Source organism: Sorex araneus, chromosome X (assembly GCF_027595985.1).
Source record: "Sorex araneus isolate mSorAra2 chromosome X, mSorAra2.pri, whole genome shotgun sequence".
NCBI classification, from domain to species: domain Eukaryota; kingdom Metazoa; phylum Chordata; class Mammalia; order Eulipotyphla; family Soricidae; genus Sorex; species Sorex araneus.
This window is the reverse complement of record NC_073313.1, coordinates 230,735,891-230,757,814: the sequence shown is the minus strand read 5'-3', so window position 1 is coordinate 230,757,814 and position 21,924 is coordinate 230,735,891. Positions and strand designations below refer to the sequence as shown.

Here is a 21,924-nt window from a genome sequence, read left to right as displayed (position 1 = left end):
TCAAAAAATTAGATATTGAATTCCCATTTGACCCAGCAATACCACTGCTGGGAATATATCCCAGAGAGGCAAAAAAGTACAATCGAAACAACATCTGCACATGTATGTTCATCGCAGCACTGTTTACAATAGCCAGAATCTGGAAAAAACCCGAATGCCCCAGAACGGATGACTGGTTGAGGAAACTTTGGTACATCTATACAATGGAATACTATGCAGCTGTTAGAAAAAAGGAGGTCAAGAATTTTGTAGTCAAGTGGATGGGCATGAAAAGTTTCATGCTGAGTGAAATGAGTCAGAAAGAGAGAGACAGACATAGAAAGATTGCACTCATCTATGGTATATAGAATAACAGAGTGGGAGACTAACACCCAAGAACTGTAGAAATAAGTACCAGGAGGTTGACTCCATGGCTTCGAGGCTGGCCTCACGTTCCGGGGAAAGGTCAACTCAGAGAAGCGATCACCAACTACATTGTAGTCGAAGGCCATGTGGGGGAAGGGAGTTGCGGGCTGAATGAGGGCTAGAGACTGAGCACAGCGGCCACTCAACACCTTTATTGCAAACCACACAGCTAATTAGAGAGAGAAAACAGAAGGGAATGCCTTGCCACAGTGGCAGGGTGGGGTGGGGGGGAGATGGGATTGGGGAGGGTGGGAGGGACACTGGGTTTACGGGTGGTGGAGAATGGGCACTGGTGAAGGGATGGGTTCCCAAACTTTGTATGAGGGAAGTATGAGCACAAAAGTGTATAAATCTGTAACTGTACCCTCACGGTGAATCTCTAATTAAAAATAAATAAATTTAAAAAAAAACGCTCTGAAATCCACCTCTGCAACTACAAGCTGTCAACTAAATTTTATGGATACACAAGGACATGGAACTTTGCTGCAGATTATTTTTCAGAAGGTGAGTGATTACATTCACAAGTAATTAGAAAAATGACTCAGGACCAGATTTGATATAGCAACAAATTAGCCATGATGCTGATGAGTGCTAATTAAATGAGCAAGGCAGACATTTCAGAACTCCCCAGACCAAGTGGAGGAGGTCCAGCACATCTTTATTTTGATATGTTTCTTTTCACTGACAGTCCTTTCAGATTGTTTTGGCAACCACACTCAAGTATCAAAATACAAGGCAGGGTTTTAGAATGCATGAAAGGCTAAATTTACTCTTTGCTTAACTGGTACTTCCTTATGGAAGATTTCCCTGACCTTTCCTATTAGGTCAAATCCTGTAACACCATGCACCCTCTCCTTCAGAGCACTCACCACACAGAAATTTTTATTATATGTCTGCCTTCACTTCAACACCGTAAGCTCCATGAGAGCAGGGAACCATGTGTTAATTCTCCACCACATTCCCAGGTACAAAACTGATAGTCACTAATGTACTAATATATGATTTCACACACAACCAACGCTTGCTAATTTATATATTTAGAAGGTTCTTTTATACATTTTATCTTACTTTCTTCTGAGGTAGAAATAAATCAACGTTTTTGTTTGGGGAACAACACACACCCATTGGTGCCTCAGGATGTACTACTCTGCACTGAGGGTTTATTCCTGGAAGGCTCAGGGAAACATGTGGTGCTCAGGATCAAACCCGGATCAGCCATGTGCAAGGTAAGTGCCTTACAGACTGTACTGTCTAGTCTCGAAATAAGCTTTTTTCTTTAAGATAAGAGAGAAAGTGTCCTTATTCTGCATGAATCAATCAAAAATGATAGGGTTCTAAAATTATGTCCAGGAGTACTTTTTCAAATACCTAGTCAAATCATATATCTATTAAAATTAGCATATAAAATCACAGGAATAGAGGTATTTCCTTATAAGATTTTTCATTTTATCACTGTCACTGTCATCCTTGAGCATGACATTTTCTTACTCTCTTTCTTCCTTCCTATTTCTTTACTTCCTTCCTTCCTTTCTTTCTTTCTATCTATATTTCTTCTTTCTCCCTTTCTTTCTCTTTTTCTTGTTCCTTCCTTATCTATATTTCTTCTTTCTCCCTTTATTTTTGATTTGCTCAAGTGGGCACCAGTAACATCTCCATTGTGAGACGTGTTACTGTTTTTGGCATATCGAATACGCCTAACAATATACTTGTCAATAGAACTGACACATGATATTCGTTGCTTTTCTAAAACTTATCCATCCACTTCTCTCCCCTTCTTTCTGGGGATAAATGACAAGGCATTGTAAGGCAGCTGGCTGAAAGTATTGATGGACTAGGGCTTGCTAGGCTGAGTAAGACTAAACTGGCTATTGCAAGAATTAGACCCTGAATGTTGGCATCATCACTATTTTGCCCTTCTCAGTGACAATCTCCAAACATTTCAGCATGATGAATACCACAAAGGCTTGCAAAAGTTCAAACATTTCAGCATGACAAATATAACCAATGCTTTCAAAAATTCAAAAAGAATCATTTTTAAAAACTTTAAATAGACAAAAATATAATGCTTTTCAAAATGAAATAAAAATTAAACAAATATAGAGGAGCCAGAGTGATATTACAGCAGTTCGAGTGCCAGGATCTGTCTTTGGCGTCACATCTGGCCTCCCAGAAACAACAGCAACAAAATGTAGCCTAGCAAAAACACGGGCTAGATCAATACAAAATATCTCTTTCACTGGCTTTTAGGCACAATTTAAGAACAGAAAACTTCTTTAGGTTGATTGGTGAGTTTTTTGAGCAGATAGACACATAACTAAGCTGAACAGATAGGTAAACAGACAAAAAAAAGTATGCTTTGTGGTAGTAATTAATAACACTGTAAATTCTTACAGCTACAACAAAACTGTGAATTTTAATATACTGCAACCTATACATTCAGAAGAAAGCTTCTATATATTATTAACCAATTTAATCATCATAATCTTTTTAATTTTCACTTCAGAAAACCCTCACAAAATAAAAGAAAAGGTAAAGTAACATTTTGCTTGTAAAATTTCCCAATTGGAAAACAATATTGTTAAGATGACAATGCTGCCAGAAGCAATCTACGGTTTCAGCACAATCCTTATCAAGATCCCAGTCATGCTTCTGTACAAATAGAAAAACACACACCCTAAAATTTATGTATCATTTCAAAAACCAATGAATACCAAAAGTATTTTTAAAGGAATAAATAACACTGTGAGATTCAGAATACTAATCTTAAAACTTACTACAAAGTTATAGTAATCAAGATAGTGATGTTTTTTCTTAAAGTAGTGTATCCTTATATACAGAAGTGGTAAAGAATAGGGATCCCAGAAAAGAATACTTGCATGTATGCTCAAATTTTTTTGACAAGTGTAAAGATGTCATTCATTAGGGGAAAAACAGCCTTTTCAGTGAAAGTACTGGAAAGCTGGACAGACACATGTGAAAATGTGAAGTTGAACTCTTTCCTAACATCCGCAAAATAAGAAAACAGAATAGACCAAAGACCAAACTTCAAGGTCAGATACCATAAAACTCTTAGAAGAAAAGATACATAAAAATATTTCAAGAACATGTTAGGGACATGGGCCAGAGCAATAGTAGAGTGGATAGGGTGCTAAGTTTGCACATGGCCAACCCAAGTTCAATCCTCAGCATCTAATGTGGTTCCCTCAGCACTGTCAGGAGTGATTTCTGAGTGCAGAGTCAGGAGTAACCTCTGACCATCACCGGATGTGGCCCCAAAACAAACAAAAAACAAACAAAACGAACATTTTGGGCCCAGAAACATAGTACAACAGGGAAGGCACTTGCCTAACCCACAGCAGACACGCAAATAGGTCCCTGGCACCACATATGGTACCCCTTAGTCCTGTCAGGAGTGATCCCTGAGCACAGAGCCAGGAGTGTAAGCCTGGGAGCACAACTGGATATGGCAAGAAAGGAGAAGGAAGGAAGGAAGGAAGGAAGGAAGGAAGGAAGGAAGGAAGGAAGGAAGGAAGGAAGGAAGGAAGGAAGGAAGGAAGGAAGAGAGGGAGGGAGGGAGGGAGGAAGGAAGGAAGGAAGGAAGGAAGGAAGGAAGGAAGGAAGGAAGGAAGGAAGGAAGGAAGGAAGGAAGGAAGGAAGGAAGGAAGGAAGAATTTTAAAACTCTGTACATCAAAAGATAAAAAGACAAACCCAGAAAGAGATAAAATATTTTCAGAATATGTATTTCAATGGTGCAGCTGATATAAAAAAGTATGATGGGTCCTAAAAAATTATCATATTACCAAGTTACCTGAAAATTACCTATTCAGTTAATCTGAATTAGAACAAATCTAAAAGAACTGAAATGAGGAACTCAGTGAGATATCCCCATACCCATATTTATAGTAGCATTGTTTACAAAAGCTAAAATATGGAAGTACCCATGTGCCTATCAAAAGATATGCAAAATGTGACTTTTACATACAATCCAGTATCATTCAGCCTTTTTGTCAAAGCTTATAAATTTTCAGGAAGTGAATTCTGACAAATTTTACAACATGTATAATCCTTGAGGCTATTACATTAAGTAAAATAATACAGTTATATAAAGATAAATACTGTATAATTTCATTTGTGTAAGGTATTAGAGTGGTCAAAATGTGTATTTTAACACAATAAAGATTACTGGGGAAAAATTTCCAGCCAGATGATAAGTATAAGCCAGTCAGTTGGAAAGATAAGTCAAAAATAGAGAAGACAGCAGTGGAAAGGCTCACAGTAGGAGACTCTGTAAAGAATAGAAACTGAGTATAGTAAGATTTTCAAAGTGTAATAGACTAATTAAAAAATATATGATGGGTGAAATGAAATAAAAAAGAATATATATATATATATATATATATATATATATATATATATATATGTCCTTTCTCTATCCCAGCTATCTTCTCCCCCCATTCATGAGGCAGGCTCCCAACCATTGAGCAATTGAGGGGATCACTAAGTCAATCAGTGATGGTTGGAGGGACTGCTTGGGATGGGAGAGTGTGCTGAAAGTAGGTAAAGGACCAAACATGATGGCCTCTCAGTATATGCATTGCTAATCATAATGCCCCAAAAGACAGAGTAAGAATGAAATTGTCTAGCATAGAAGCGGGGGGGGGGGGGTTGGGGGGGGTGGAAGGAGGGATACTGGGGATATTGGTGGTGAAAAATGTGCACTGGTGAAGAGATGGATGTTCAATCATTTTATGACTGAAACTCAATCATGAAAGCTTTGGAATTATATCTCATGGAAATTCAATTAAAAAAAATAATAAATTTTGGATTGGTTAAAAGTCAAAAAAAAGAATATACAAATGTACACTAAGTTTAATAATAAAAGATCAAAAATTTTATTCAGAGTAATGTAGTTTATCCACATAAAGAACTGAAAACATAGAATCATTAAATGGGAAGATCTCCAACAACTATATTGTCTATTCCAATCTTCAGGTGAGAAACCCTGGCCCAGAAAGATAATTTTTTAAAAACAGTATTTAGATTTCTAGACTCATGGTACAATATCCTTTGGTACTAAACTCTTAAACACAATAGGATATTCTAAGTTAAGACAGAAGGCAATTACAGCCTAATTTGATATTTTGTGTGCACCATTAAAAAGTATTTTCCATAGGTTTATCGGGATTAAGGGTGTTGCTTCTCAAGATTTGCCAATGTTGCTTTTCATGAGGTTTCATTCTTAGTAAACTTATGAATTTGTTTAGGGACTAAAACTTCATTTCTAAATCAGCCTTAGATTTGTTATTTAAAGAAAAAAATTAAAAACTGCTTCTGCTAGAGCAGTTTTGGAGATAGTGGACTTATTGGAGGTCCTGAAAATTCCAGCTTGTGTCTATAGAGGGTTAAAGAACTAATACATGGGCCAATGAGTGAACCCAGTGCTCAGACACATGCTGTGGCTGTGCAGGGACCCAAATTCTACCCCAGTACATTGCACAGAACCCAGGGGCTACTGGATATGTCCCTGGAGGCCCCCAGCTCCACCACGCACCACTGTATCATTAAGCCCTAGCACTGAATCATTTGATCTGCTGGCTAAATATTACTAGAAGCGGTCCCCAGACCTCCTGAGCACTCCTTGGGAAGCTCTCACTTCTCCTCACTTCCTCGCCACCCCCCACCCCAGTAAAGAAAATGCAAAAAAAAAAAAGTCATACCAAAAAAGCAGTGTGACCTTTGCAAATTTTGATAGAGGAATTGCTTATAAACTTCCACTACATGGAAAGCATTGACCTTGACCACACAAACCCTGAAGGCCAGTTCAGTAGTCACTTCTTTCCTTCTTTAGCAGAACCTTGTTATTAAAAAACTCATTGCTGCAGTCTAGCCACTCTCTGTTGCTTAGGTTTCCACCACTGTGCTCTATCCTGGTCTCCCTCTTTGTCTCTGCCAACTTTCTTTTTTTAAAAAACTTTTTATTAGAGAATCACTGTGATGTACAGTTACAAACTTATGAACTTTTGTGTTTGCATTTCACTCATACAGTGATCGTTTACCCATCCCTCAACCAGTGCCCATTCACCTCCACCAATGATCCCAGTATCCCTCCCACCACCCCTACCCCATCCCCACCACCCCACCCTGCCTCTGTGGCAGGGCATTCCCTTTTGTTCTCTCTCCTTTTGGGTGTTGTAGCTTGCAATAGAGGTATTGAGTGGCCTTCATGTTCGGTCTATAGTCTATTTTCAGATCACATATTCCAACCCAAATGGGTCCTCCCAACATCCTCTACTTGGTGTTCCCTTCTCCATCTGAGCTGCCTTTTCCCCCAGCATGTGAGGCCAGTTGTCCAAAAACAGATGACTGGTTAAAGAAACTTGGTACATCTACACAATGGAATACTCTGCCTACTTTTTAAAACCCTGATTGGCTTTTTCTCTCTCTCCCTTTCTACACAGAAAGGTGATATTTGCTTTATAGAGATTCAATAAGTGCAGGAAACAGAAACCAGATTCCTTATTCATTAAGTGTTCTTACGGCAGGTTGGCAGAAAATGATCAAATTCATTCACAGCATCGCTAAGAATGGTTACTGTAAGATATAGCTTGTTCAGTTAAAGACAGTTCATTCCCCTATCGAAACAAGAGTAGAGATAACAAAAGTAAAAATTGTTTCCAATATCTATGATATATGGCAGAGTTTCTTGCCCCCACACCTGGCTGTCTTCACTGAGGCCCCTCGGAGAGGGGCAGATTGAGGTTCCCTCCCTGCCACAAGCAGAGCCCTGGCAGCCGAAGATCTCCAGAACCCAGTCACAGCCATTCTCAAAGGCCACTCTCCACACGCTTGGATAAGCCTCATGCATGAAGAAACTGGCAGAGGAACCCAGATGTGCAGGACCCGGGGCTGAGATCTCCAAGCCTGCTCTGATTGGGACTAGGCCCCCTCCACCCAGATACCCCATTTTCCAGTAGCTAGGTGGTCACACCCAGAAATTCACCCCCACTGCAGTGTAATCCCATCAATTTCCAACATCCAGAGACTATAAAAACAAAGCCTCTGGAAGCAATTATCTAGTTCTACGTCTCGGAGAACCCAGCAAGCTACCAAGAGTATTCTGCCTGCACAGCAGAGCCTGGCAAGCTCCCTGTGGCATATTCAATATGCCAAAAAACAGTATCAATGATGGGTCTCATTCCCCTGACCCTAAAAGAGCCTCCAATGCTGCACCGTTGGGAAGGATGAGTAAATATAGGCTGCTAAAATCTCAGGGCTAGGATGAATGGAGACATGACTGGTCCCCGCTCAAGCAAACCGATGATCAACGGGGATGACAGTGACTGTGATACAGTGACATGATAAAATATTTGGAGCTGTTTACCTTACATTCAGCTAACCCAGGTTTAAGCCTCAGCACTCCGTATGGTCCCCTGAGCACCACCAAGAGTAAGCCTTGAGCAAAGAGCCAGGAGAAATCCCCAAGTACTGCTGGACATGGCCCCCACAAAAATAAACAAAGAAAAAATAACTAGAATTAAATAGTGAAGAGAGAAAACTGAACTAATCTGTGCTGGATCCACAGGGTGGGTCCAGGGTCTGGTTTTCTGCTTTGGTATTTCTGGTTTTTTGTTGTTGTTGTTTTGCTTTCATAATCTCATTGATATCTGTCCAGGGACATAATTGCATCCATTCACTCAGGGACGATGAGGCCTTAGGGAGCTGATTCATGCTAACCAAGCTCATAGAAGATGGACTGATAAAAACTGAGGAAGTTAACTGACTCATATATAAAAATAAATGTAACTGCTAGGCAGATGGGACTAGTTATATCACTTGATTAACTCACTATATTTACACCAGAAAAGTATACTTGGGAAGCAGAATCCAGCCATAGAGTTGCTTAGGAAATGTCTCAGAACAAGGAGAATTGGGGTTCTCAGTCTATGCTCTCACAACGTACCTTTCTGCACTACCTCTCTGACTTTAGTGCCAAGGCAGTAGAATATTTGTGCTATTTCATAAGCATGAGAAATAGTAGTTGGACAGGATCCCAACCCCCTTGGTTTAAGTAATATAATAAAAAGTAATCAATAAAAGTAAAAAATAAAAGTAATATAATAAAAAACAAAGCACCCAGTATAATGATGATACATAGAAAATTAGCTGTTCCCACAACTATAGTTATTATGATACTATACATGCTCCTGAAATGATGGATCAGAATGGGCTGAAATCATCATAATTTATCACCTCAATGCCAATGGGGAGGTGACTTCACCTCTTTAGCCTCAGTTTTCCCTTAGCAGTAACTCTACATAGTTATATAAAAATTACTTATGATGTTGTGTGAAAATCATAACTTATTAGTGTACACACTGAATGTTCAGTATAAAAAATAAGATAATCCATAACAAAGCACTTTTATTTGGTAAGCATCACTTTATGTATTAACTCTCACTCTAATGTGAGGAGTTGGGGAAACTGCCATTGGTAGATTCTTCTTTCTGTCTGTTTAGGGGCCACACCTGACAGTGTTCAGGACTTACTCCTGCCTCTGTACTCAGGGATCACTCCTGGCAGGACTTGTGAGACCATTTATGGTTCCAAGGAAGGAACCCAGATCAGCCATGTGCAAGGCAAGCACTCTATCTACAGTACTATATCTCCAGCCCTCAAATAAAGTAATAATGATCAGTAAAAAATAATTTTAAAATTATCTTAAATTCTTAAATTGATTTTTAAAGATAATGTAACACTATTCCATGCCATAAACCACCAAGTCCTTGAGGATAAATTTCTCATTTTATCGGTTCTTCCTTACTTGTTGGAAATCATATTGTAGTTAATTATTTTTAGCTATATGAAACTACATTTTCAATAATTGTCAGTCAATCCACACCCCCTCATTTTAGATAGTGGAAAGCATATGTGTAAGAAAATGTAGTAGTCAATGAAGTGTTTTACAAGTATAAATTATCTATAACCCACTAATTCAGTGATTATGTCTTATTATGGTAGTTACTACTAATTTAATCAGTTATAGGCCAATGGGCATTAATTTCAGAAAACCTATGGCAAATAATTTACTGGAAGAATTTAAGAAGCTCTAGGAAGCTTTAGGAAGGTTGGAGAATAAATCGATCAGTAACTACATGCTCCAGATCCAAGTGACAAGAACAGATGAAGAGACTTAGAAAAGAGGATCTTCTCAGAGATACCACAGAAATACACAGCCTCTGACAAGGGTAATCATCTCTTTTTCTTTTAGCTAAAAATTCAAAATTCTAGGAGATCATTTTTCAGCACTTGGAAAAGCACTTGAAAAATGTTCATGTGGGCAAAGTTTCTACCAAATAGAGTATAAGAGAAAGAAAATATTAGGAGCTTGGAAAAGTTTACTATTTGTTGGATATCATTGGTTTGTCCTTTCCCCCTTGCCACAAGGAGCTTAGGTTTATCAGTCACACCCATCAAAGTGCTCCCAAGTCACTCCCATTCCTTTGTTTATCTGTAACCACTTCTACCAATTTTTCTGCTCTTCCTCTAATCAAACTCTGTTAATTGGTAAGGTCAGAACTTCCTAGGACACTGAATATTATAACATTGCCTTTCTCTCCTCTTTATGCCTTTTGAATAATTTACTTTAAAGCTATGTCTTTTTTGTATAGACACAAGAAGACAATATTATGTTTTTATAACTTAAGACTTAATTGGCCTCGAATATTATTCCTTCCCAGGCATCTGCTTTCTCCGCTTAAGCCTCAGCTGCCCTCAGTTCCTAGCACCCCAAAGTAGGGTCCCCGACGTGGGACGGGAAGTATCCAGGGCAAGCGGTGAGTTATGTGCTACCCTGGCATCGAGATGGGCCTGGCCAAAGTGCCTAATTCTTAACTATAAGTTAAGAGCTTGATCATAGACAAATGCTGTCATGATCCAATAGTAATTATGAGACTGGGACCCTGCCAGGGATAGGAAAGACTGATCTGGCCTGAGCACTGTAGTCTGAGATTGAGATGGCCCCAGGAGAGCAATTCTATAAGCTTTAATGCATCTCTTATTGTGTCCATACAAAATGATTAATATTATGAATTCTTATATGTTTGCTGGCTGAGGAGACTCTGCCCTTGGGTGGATCCTCCTGCTGAAAGAGAATTAAGTCCTAGGAGAAGCATCCCCTGAGGGAAAAGAACCTTACCCTATTGCTGACCACACCTATGGGTATGCCCCAACCCCCTCATGCTGGGGAGATTTAACTAGGCTGTAAGAGTGGGTTGGAGGGCCAGATCCACAGGGCCAGATCCACGGGGGCCAGATCCACAGATCGAGAGAGAGACTGAGAGCCGGGAGAGAGGCAAAGAGAGAGAGAGAGAATGAAGTAGGATGGGGGAGGAAGAAGCAGGAGGAGAATCAGAGGAGAATGGAGATGAGATCGGAATAAACTGCGGTGAGACCAACATCTTGGCTCCGTTCCGTTCCTTCACCTGCCTCGCCACCCGCGCTCGCCTCTCTTTTTATATTTGTGTTTTACACAACTATTTTTGTTTAAATTCTAAGGTCTCAAGCTACATGTTCCTTAACCATAAATCAATTGTATTTCAAAATATCAGCACTGGAGCTGGAGAAGAGGTACAAGAGGTAAGGCATGTGCCTTAATGCACCAATCAAAGTTCAATCCTCAGCACTGCATAGTGATCCCCAACTACCACCAGGAGTCACTCTTGAGCAAAGAGCTAGGAACAGGCTTTAAGTACCACTGGGTGTGACCCCAAATCCCATCCCCAAATCTGTGTTCAAATGATTGTTTAAATGATTTATTGATTCATACAGAATTTTCTAGGTCTCTTCTAGTAAACAGCTTCTACTACTAAAACAAATTTTACACAAAGCAACCTCAAATATAACAAATAAGCTTAAGCTAGAATTAGCAAATAGAAAAAAACTTAGTTCCTTTAATAGTTATCATTACCTGTCAAAGAAATGGACAAAAACTGATAGCATACAAATATATATGCATATATAGATATATATACATTATATGTGATACTATGTATATATATGTATGTATAATATACGTAGTCTATTTTGAATGCTTTGATTCACTTTTTATTGTTATTTAATTCTCAAAAATAGCTGGTAGACACTCTCAGACAGATTTATATACAACATGAGGCAATCTGCACAAAATCTGTGTTCTTTCCCCCTGCACAAGCTGCCTAGATTTGATTGCATGCCTGGACTGAATTTTACAGGAGGCAGAAGAACAGTCATGGCTAGAACTACCACGTGAGTTAAAATCTCAGCTGTACCATTTGTAAACTGAAGTCAAGAGATTTAAACCTTCCAACCCTCAACTTCTGTGAAAAAGAGTCCTAACAAGGTCAATATAAGTTGTGTCAGGGTAATATAGTTGCTGCAAAGAAGAGGAAACATTTAAACTATTTAGCCACCAGTACATGTCATGTCATTTTGCCAGATAATTGGGTCACTATTAGTAATATATCTGTCTCCCCTTGTACACTGAGTCCAAAGTATTATGCTACATATTTATATCCATAGCATCTTTCTCCTGTATTGACACATGTACAAGTCTACATAAATATCTGCTCAGTGAGTACCATTTGTTTCAGGGTTCACACAACTGTTATGTTATACTCTAGTTTCTAAAAGATCTCCTTTGTATTTACATGACAGCTCATCCCGGACCATTAAACAAATGATGTCTTTGCTCCTCACCCGCCCCAGAGAATTTCTTGACGTCAAAGTCAGTATTCCTCTTATTCTCCATGAATTCCCACTGCCTGTCACAGCCCAAGATACAGCAGGAACTTGACAAATATCTGAGGCCTGAAGTACATAAACACTGGCGTAGTTCACAGTTCATCTAGCGCTTTCACATAAACATGTGAGGAGCAGACTGAAGGGTTACTCTGTTGTCAGTCTCTCCCCAGTTCAAACATTAGCTTCACTATTCCCTAGCTGAGAGAGTTCAGGTATTACATAGCAGTTTTCAAAGCCTTCATTTACTTACCTGTAAAATGAGAACAATGAGATTTGAATTGTTGTACAAGAATGCTAATTTTTAGAAAATTTGCAATATAAGTATTGCAAATACTTGTATTTGCATACATAGTATTGCATACATACATATACAAAGAATACATAGTATTCTTTAAGTATCAGCAATTAATTTTGTTTTTTTAAATTTATTGGTTTTTTATTAATGAATCATCTGAGGGTACAGTTACAGATTTACATATTTTCATGCTTGTTCAGTCATACAATGCTCGAGTACCCATCCCTCCACCAGTGCCCATTCTCCTCCACCAATGACCCCAGAATACCTCCCACCCTCCTCCTGTCCCCATCCACCCCACCCCGCCTCTGTGGCAGGGCATTCCCTTTTAATCTCTATCTCCTTTTGGGTGTTTCAGTTTGCAATGGAGGAATTGGGTGCCCATCATGTTCAATCTATAGTCTGCTTTCAGCACGCCTCTCCCATCCTGAGCAGGTCCTCCAACCACACTTTAGTTGGTCTATCTGAGCTGCCTTTTCCCCCAGCATGTGAGGCTGGCTTCCAAGCCATGGAGCAAACCTCCTGGTACTTTTTTCTACCATTCTTGGGTGTTAGTCTCCCATTCTGTTGTTTTATATCCTGCAGATGAGTACAATTCTTCTATGTCTGTCTCTCCTTCTGATTCATTTCACTTAGCATGATACTTTCCATGCTGGTCCACTTACATGCAAATTTCATAACCTCATCTTTTCTGACAGGTCAGCAATTAATTTTGTCTGTGGTCATTTGTCTTCCCCCATACTATCAAGAAAAAAAATATTCTCACTGCCTAAAAAAGTTATTGTTATCATGAAAGAAAAGATGAAAAGAGTCAGAGAAATAGTGCAGGGTTAATGGACTAGTGATGCCTGTAACAAATCCAGTTCAATCCCCAGCATTATCTATTGTCTCCCAGCACCACCAGGAGTGATCCCTAAGCAGAGAGGCAGGATTAACCCTGAGCACAGCTCAGTGTGGCCCAAATACAAAGAACAAACAAGCATAAACAAAATATAAAAAGATACGTACTTATTCGAAAACTCTAAGACTAATTTGTGAGCCATAATCTCTAGAAACTGGCTGCAAGGTATTTGCAAAAAGTATAGAAATTACAAACTGAAATTGTTCTTAAAATAATGCTAAATGGAGCAGATATTCTGTATATAAGATGCTTCAAAATCACTTATTTTAGAACATTTGTATTAAGTCACTGTAAATTAGGAAGTTATTCATGATTGGGTTTCAGAAATATAATGTTTCAATACCAATCCTTTCACCCATGTCTGCTTCCTTCTACTAATACCTACCGCCCCTCTCCCCTCCCAAACCCTGCCTTTTGCCGACTACCCACTCACCTCCCTCCAAGGGAGGGACTTTTTTGCTTTTATAAATTTTGACACTGTGGTTTACAGTATGGTTGCCAATAGGGTTTCATGCATAACACTTTACTCCCTCTAGTTTCAACCCCCTCTAGTCCTTCCACCTGAACACTTCCCATTCCATTATTGTAGTGGTCCCTTCTCTATCCACTCCCCGCAACACAAGTCACATGCTTCCTACTGAAGACCTGTTCTCATGGTCTTTGTTCCTGTTGCCTCTGGGTACCAAGTCACTCCTATTGGATACTTTTCCAACATTTGGCATTATCCTTCCACAAAGAAAAAGAGCCATCTTAACTTGAGGAGCAGTGTTCTTGTGAGTAAAATACAAAAACAAACAAACAAAACAACAACGCATCAATCAGGCACTAAAATTGGATCATGCTGTCCTCAGCTTTCACTCTCAGTCTCAAAACCCTGCTACAGCAAAACTGTTTCAGTTCCAGGCTGCACGCTCTATTACTAAAAGCATGAACCTGGTTAACAGGCAACACATTTAAACATTCAAATCTCTTGTTTTCAACAGCTAGTACTTCTCTATTCATTGAAGATAAGAGGGGGAAAGAAGCAAAGGGCACTTGGGGATTTAATATACCTTCAATACGGTTATGTTCCATGCAAAGCTCTCTGTTGCCTTGTTGAGTTTTCTTCCTTTTAGGCCTTCTTTTGCCCCCAGGTTATGAAGTTCCTCATGGAACTCCATCCCTTTGAAAAGAGAACACACAAGATGTCAGTATAATTTTTACTGTGCATTTTATTATAAAATTATTTTATGAAAAAGAAAATTTCTCTTACTCATCATTTCTCTCATAACTTTAAAAATGCTAAATTCTCTTTCTTAATCTGTTCTTTGCATCAAATGATTATTTCTAGTGAAAAACTAGCATAATAGTCACCAATGAATTAGGCAAAATTATATTTTAACAAATGAGAAGCCATAAACACATGAGAAGTTAAGAAATAAACTCTTCCAATAGTTGAAATACATCATGTTTAACCTCTGCCTGGTTTTTAGATAAAATGGTATAATGTGTGAAGTCTAACCATATGTGATGTGTGCACATTTCTTTTTTCCTTTATAAAATATACAAAGATCTTGAAAATATTCCCTGGAGACTACATAGATAACAGTAATTAGCCAAGGTTGGGTAAAATTTAAATAGTTTGTAAAAATAGCATTCCTGGATACACTGAAATGTTTCAGATTTGGAAATGGCCTGAAAGTTATTTTTTAACTAAACCATTTTCTCAAATTTAAATACTACTTTAAAAAGTATCCATCATCTGCTTCTTCAGCCTTTGTCTTAGCACTTCAGGGATAGGAATCACACTTTCTGGGCAACAATTTCCATCTTTGAAATGCTATGCCTGATACTGAGTCAAAAGTGTCTCTTTCTGGAACTCCTACCCCTAGTATTATCTAGATCCAAGCCAATAAGGTCTCTTCTCCACAGGAGACACTTTAAATGTTTAAATAAAGATATTTAATACAGTATATAGATTATTACCGTCTGAATATTATATTAGGTTTCTATTGTTTCTCCATTAAGAATGACACCCAGAGAGATATTACAATAAGTAGGGTGTTCACTTACGTAGTAGATCCAGGTTTGATCTATGGTACTCAAGCACCACCAGAGGAAATTCTTGAACACAGAGCCAGGAGTAAGCCCTAGGTACTGTTATGTGTGGTCCAAAAACAAAAGAGATGTTGTGGGGATGGAGGGATAAGTACAGTAAGGCACTTGTACAGCTACACTTGTATGTAGCTGACCCAGATTCAATCCTCAGTGTTGCATATAATAGTAATAACAGAGTAATCTCTCAGCACAGAGCCAGGAGTAAGCCATGAACACAGCTGGGTCTATCCTTCCCCCAAAATAACCCAAAACTGTAGGAATAAAACTCCCGTATGACCCAGCAAGATATCGCTTCTTAACATCTACCTCTAAACACAGAACCATTATTAATACAGACAACTATATTGCAGCACTTAGTATAATAGCCAAGATATGAAGACAACTCAAATATCCAACAGCAAATGAATGGCTATGAAGTTGTGTATCAATACAGCATGCAATAATATGTAGCTGTTAGAAAGGATAAACTCATGTAATTGACCAAGACATAGATGGAACTAGAGTATCATGCTGGTGAAATTCCTTAGAAAGATAGGAATATAGAAAGAGACAGACATAGAAAGATTGCACTCATATATGGAATATAATGTAGCAGAGAGGTAAGATCTAGCAATGATGCAACTTCTGGCAGAAATTTCTTTGGACTTAGTTACTAAAATACAGAAATCTAAAATCTCGTGGCCGCTATTGTAGCCACACGACCTCATATCTCTTAATTCTTAGCATTGGAAAACAAATTAACAAATGCTTCCTTTGTAGCAGGTCTGACATTGTGGGGGAGAAACTCCAAACAATAATAGTGAGTGTTTTGTTGAAATATTGAATGTAATCAAAGTAAAGAGAAAGTAAAGTGAAATTTATCAGCTACACAGGCAGGATCTGGGGCTGGAGGGGTGGGGGGTAAGGGGGAGGTTTACTGTGGTTCTTGGTGGTGGAATATACCCACTGGTGAAGGGATGGGTGTTTGAGCTTTATGTAACTGAGACTTAAGCCTGAAACCTTTGTAACTTTCCACATGGTGATTCAATAAAAAATAAAAAAGGAAAGATAGAGATAGATATAGAATGATCTCTCTCATACATGATATATAAAAGATAGAGGTCAGAGGTAACAGAACTGGAGGATTTATCTAGAGAACTGACTTTATGGGGAGAGGGGTTTGCAGGTAGGCAGGGAGGGTGAATGGGAAGGAACAATTATAGAGGGAAGCAGGTACCCTGGTGGTAGGTGTGGTTGGTGTTTGGACAACGTATGTATGAAACTTCCATTTACACTATTGTAAATCACAGTATCTTAATAAAAGGTAATAAAATTAAATTAAAATGAGGACTAGTAAATGAGGCAAAAGACAATAAAAGTAATAGGATTGTGATTCAAATTATAGAGATGAAGTGGGCAATTTGGGAACAAAGCTTCAATATCAGTAATAAAACGTTTTCATAGGTTGCCAAGCTGGAAAAAATAAAACCAGAAATACTCACCCTTCTAGAGATCTACATTTCCCATTCTAGACACATAAAACCCACTTACCATCATCTAGATTTCTTCTCTACCAAAATCTTCAGTGTACTTCAAAGTATTTAAACAGATATTTTAAATTTAAAAGTACACAAACTGTTTATGTTAATCTTCCAGTAATCATCATTAAACTTTCTAAACAAAAAGTGAGGGAAAGATTACCTGCTTTCTGACATTGAGCGATCTTTTCCTGGACTGAGTCTGCCATTTCTATGAGATACCGACTCTCTTGAATCATCTGTCACAAGATAAATATTAGAAAGGTAGTTATCAGAAATCATTATCTTAACTCATTAAAAATACAACATAAAGACCTAAGTTACACTGCGTTAAGAATGGAGAAACATGAAAGTAGCCTTACACACAAGTGGGAGAAGGAAGGATCATCTCTACACTACCATTCAAACACTGCAACTATAATCACCGACCTTATGAGTTATTTCAGTTAGGTAACAAGTGTCAGAACAGTGATTTCAGATAAGTAACTGTTATCTAAATAAACACATTCTATTAGTTCAATATCACCTTCACTAATTCCTCTTGTTCCATCCTATCACCCCAAATTTGCCTCAAAATCAAAATAGGGTGATACTGGAATAACAGCAATGAGATGCAGAAAGGGGGGAGGGTATTTGGGATAAGATGATAACAGGCAAAGAAGTTGTGATATTTTTTTAAAAAAATTACTGGAGCATATTTTAAGAAAAGAACCAATGGTAAAGTAACACTTCCTGAATGCCCAGCCTCTCTTCAACACTCAATAAATACTTTCCCACTTCATCTGAGTACCCAGGGTGTTTATCTGTTGGATTCAGTATTCTGAAGTGTATTCAAGGTATAATCCAAACTAGATATCACAGGTCTTAAGTAAGACACTTTCCTTCCATCACAATAAAATGCTATTGAATGGGTTACAATCTTTTAAATCACTTTCAATTCTAAAATGATTTGACTACCAATTTTCTTATAAAAAATTAAATAACCATTTTCAGTGCCACTGTTACTGTATTAGCCCTTGCCCCAACCATTATAATCGGTCCTTTCACTTATACCTTTATGAATATCTGCTGAGAATCTGATACAGGAGTTGATTTGGAAAAAAAAAGGTAGAAATAGCTAAGACCTTCCATGGTAATTCTCTTGCCTTCTCTTCTCCTCTCTCTTCACTCTTTTCCTCTTGTCTGTTTCATCCAGATACATAGGCCCAAACCTTATGACCTCTTTGCCTCCACTTCTTCTTAAAAGTGAGTCCCCATATTCAGTAAGTTGCCAAGTCATATCTTTTTCACCACTTTTATCCCTCTTATCCCTTTTTTTCCTCCCTCATCATAGAATTCTTAGCTTATGCCCTATTCTGCTTCCTGAAAAGCTTTCAAATTCTAATTATCCTTCCAGATACAGCTAAATCAAACCTTTAAAAATATCTGTCTCCACAAAGACACTTAGAAAAAAGCTGAAGAAATTGAATCACCAGAAAAAAAATCATCTGACGTAAAAGGCAGAAACTCATACAAAAAGATCATAAATATGAAACATCCAGAAAGCAAAAGATAAAATGGCAGTAATTGACCTCAAACATGAATTGTCTCTAATTAGAAAAAGTAGATAAAAATGTAGAATTTATCCATATTATGCATAAAAGAAATTCATGTCCAATATTAATACAATCCGATATTTATAATAGAAGACTTTGACAAGGTATTTATAGCCAACAATATAAAGTAAAAGGCAACAATTACTATACTAGATTTTAAAAAAAAACGTTGATGGAAAGGCTGGAATGATCATACCACAGGTAGGACATTTGCCTTGCACACAGCCTACCTGGATTTCATCAATGGTACCACATGTGGTCCCTTGAGTACCATCCGGATTGACCTTGAGTACAGAGTCAGGAATAATCCCTGATTACTGCCACGTATAGTCCAAAAATAACAACAACAATAAAGAAGGCATGGCAGATATACTCAAAAAAATATGAGTCATGCCTTTCCAGAGGATGGAATTTAAAGAGATTATGTTAAACAAAATGTCAGGAAGTAAAAAACAACTAATTGAATCATTTTATTCAAACTGAACTATAAATAACCAATGCCAAAAAAACCTGACAAAATACTACAAAAATAACTCTTAGGCTTTGTGAAAGACAAGGCAATGAGAGGAAAGAAAAGAGAAGGGCAATGGAAGAAATGGGTGGATGGATGATTTTGAAAGCATGATGCCATGTAAATTTGGTGGTGGATACAGTGGATATTACACATAAAAAGGAATATAAAGAATACTGAACTCATTTCAGTATTATTAGACACTGATAAATCAATAAAGTTAGATTAGCAGATATTTCATGCTATATTTCATCCCCCTTTCCTAACACTCCCACATTTTATCCCAGAGTAGCCAAAGTAACTTCCTCAAAACTCTCTTTGAGATGCTCAGAGGAGGGTTTCAATTCCTGTTTCATTGTTGCAGATTCTGCCAATTCCCACTTTACTCCTCCCAAAATATGACATTCAGAATCATCTTCCATAAGCATAGATAAACTGGCTGCTACCTACCTGTTTTGCCATTTTTCTATCCTCTCTTGAATAAAGTAAAAATAATTGCATCTAGTATTGAGTTTTCCTGTTTCTTCAGTAGTCTTTTCATCTATTCCCCCAGTTCTCCTATGTATTGATTTATTCTGTATACTCCCTAATGATCCCTACTTGTTCTTTCTTCCACACACTTATTTCATAAATGAATTATATGTCCCTATGCTCACTGCAGCTCTATTCACAATAGCCAGATTCTGGAAACAAACCAACTCTCTATGAACAGATGAACAGATAAAGAAACCATGGTATAAATACAGGATGAGTACTGCTCAGCTATAAGAAAAGATGAAATCATGCAATATGTCTGTATATGGATGGAACTAGAGGATATTATACTGGGTGAATTTGGTCAAAAGAAGAGGAATAAGTACAGAATGATCTCCCTCACAGGTGGGATATAAAGAAACTTATTGAGGCAATAACAAATAGCCAAAGGGAACAGAACCTGAGAACTGGCTCAGAGAACTGAGTTTGACAATTAATTCAAATGATACTTGCACAACCATGTTCATTTAAGCATGAAATATAATAGACAAGAACACAATTAGAAATATGAAAACAACTCAAATGTTCAATGACAATGGACAAAGAATTTGTGGTATATATAGAATTTCTTGTTTTTATATTAAATTATAATTAATTACTTCAATATATCCACCCCCTACTTCCCAAGTAAGTTGTAATTCCAGTTGACTTTATATCCTCAATTTGTTTATTTATATAATCACCCTTTCATTATCTTGTTTTGTTATACTTAGCTCTTATATATATTTATTTAATAAAATATTTTCTTACCAATCACTTCTAAAACCTGTAATTATATCTCAAATGCTAATATTTGTCTATCTCTGGCTTCTTTTTGTACAGTGTTACAGTGCAGTGCTAACAACTTAAAATATTTTAGCTAGGCACTGTAGCACTGTCTTTCAGTTGATCATCGATTTGCTTGAGCAGGCACCAGTAACATCTCCATTGTGAGACATATTGTTACTGTTTTTGGCATATCAAATATGCCACTAGGAGTTTGCCAGGCTCTGCCGTGCGTGCGGGTGGTATACTCTCAGTAGCTTGCCAGGGTCTCCGAGAGGGACGAAGGAATTGAACCCCACAGAGCAATCAAACCCAGTCCTAAGTTGTTAGGAAGAAAAACTAACCAATTTGAATTTTTCCTCATCTCCAGGTCTCATGACATATCCTGACATGAATGAAATATAAAGTACAAGACAATGAGAGAAGATGAGAAACATGTCCTCAGGTAATCTCCCAGCTGGATAGGGAGAACACTTAGCCAATCAAGACAGGGTCGACCCCCTGCACAGGATCTCTCATAGAGGGTGATTTACGTATCTCAGGTCTCTGATTCTCAATAGCCTTTATCTCTTATAATAATACAAAGAGCCCATTTGCTGAGAGTTTTCATCATAAACAGGTGCTGAATCTTGTCAAATGCTTTCTCTGCAACTATTGATATGATCATATGGTTTTTATTATTTCTTTTATTGATATGATGAATTATGTTGATTGACTTGCAAATGTTAAACATCCTTGCATCCATGGGATGAATCCTACTTGGTCATGGTGTATGATGTTTTTGATGAGTCGTTCGTTGGATTCTATTTGCTAATATACTGTTGAGGATCTTTGCGTCTGTGTTCTTCAGGGATATCTAGTCTGTAATTCTCTTTCTTTGTGGTATCTCTGTCTGCTTTTGGTATCAGGGTGATATTTGCTTCATAGAAACTGTCTGGAAGTGTTTTTGATACTTCAATTTCCTGGAAAAGCTTAAAGAGGATTGGGAGTAAGTCCTCTTTAAAGATTTGGAAGAATTCACTAGTGAATACATCTGGGACAGGACTTATGTGCTTGGTGAGACTTTTTATTACCGTTTCAGTTTCCTTGATGGTGAGAGATCTGTTCAGGTATTCCAGGTCTTCTTGGTTCAGCCTTGGGAGGCTATAGGAATCTAGGAATTTATCTATTTCCTCGAGGTTTTCGTGTTTTGTAGCATAAATATTCTCAAAGTAATCTCTGAGGATCCTTTGAATTTCTGTAGTTTCTGTTGTAATATCCCCCTTTTCATTTCTGATTCGGTTTATCAAGGTTTTCTATCTCCCTTTTTTGTGAGTCTTGTAGAGGTTTATCGATCTTGCTTATTTTCTGAAAGAACCAGCTCTTGGTTTCATTGATCTTTCAGATTGTTTTTTGGGTTTCCATCTCATTAATTTCTGCATTGAGTTTTATTATTTACTTCCTCCAGTTCAGGTTGGGCTCCTTTTGTTGGTCATTCTCCAAGCTCTTAAGCTGTGAGGTTAGGTTACTTATGTGGGCTCACTCC

General features: G+C 37.9%; 1 protein-coding gene across 1 annotated transcript in view; it reads right to left on the bottom strand.

Annotated features, from left to right (window-relative positions):
- The window catches only part of PLCL1 (phospholipase C like 1 (inactive)), a 363,413-nt gene that overhangs the window by 42,495 nt on the left and 298,994 nt on the right, over positions 1-21,924 (bottom strand). Inside the window, exons 4-5 of the mRNA XM_004601252.2 lie at positions 17,158-17,233; positions 14,433-14,542 (exon numbers count right to left, since the gene is read on the bottom strand). Coding sequence (XP_004601309.2) covers positions 14,433-14,542; positions 17,158-17,233 — 186 coding nt within the window. The remainder of the gene's footprint in view (positions 1-14,432; positions 14,543-17,157; positions 17,234-21,924) is intronic.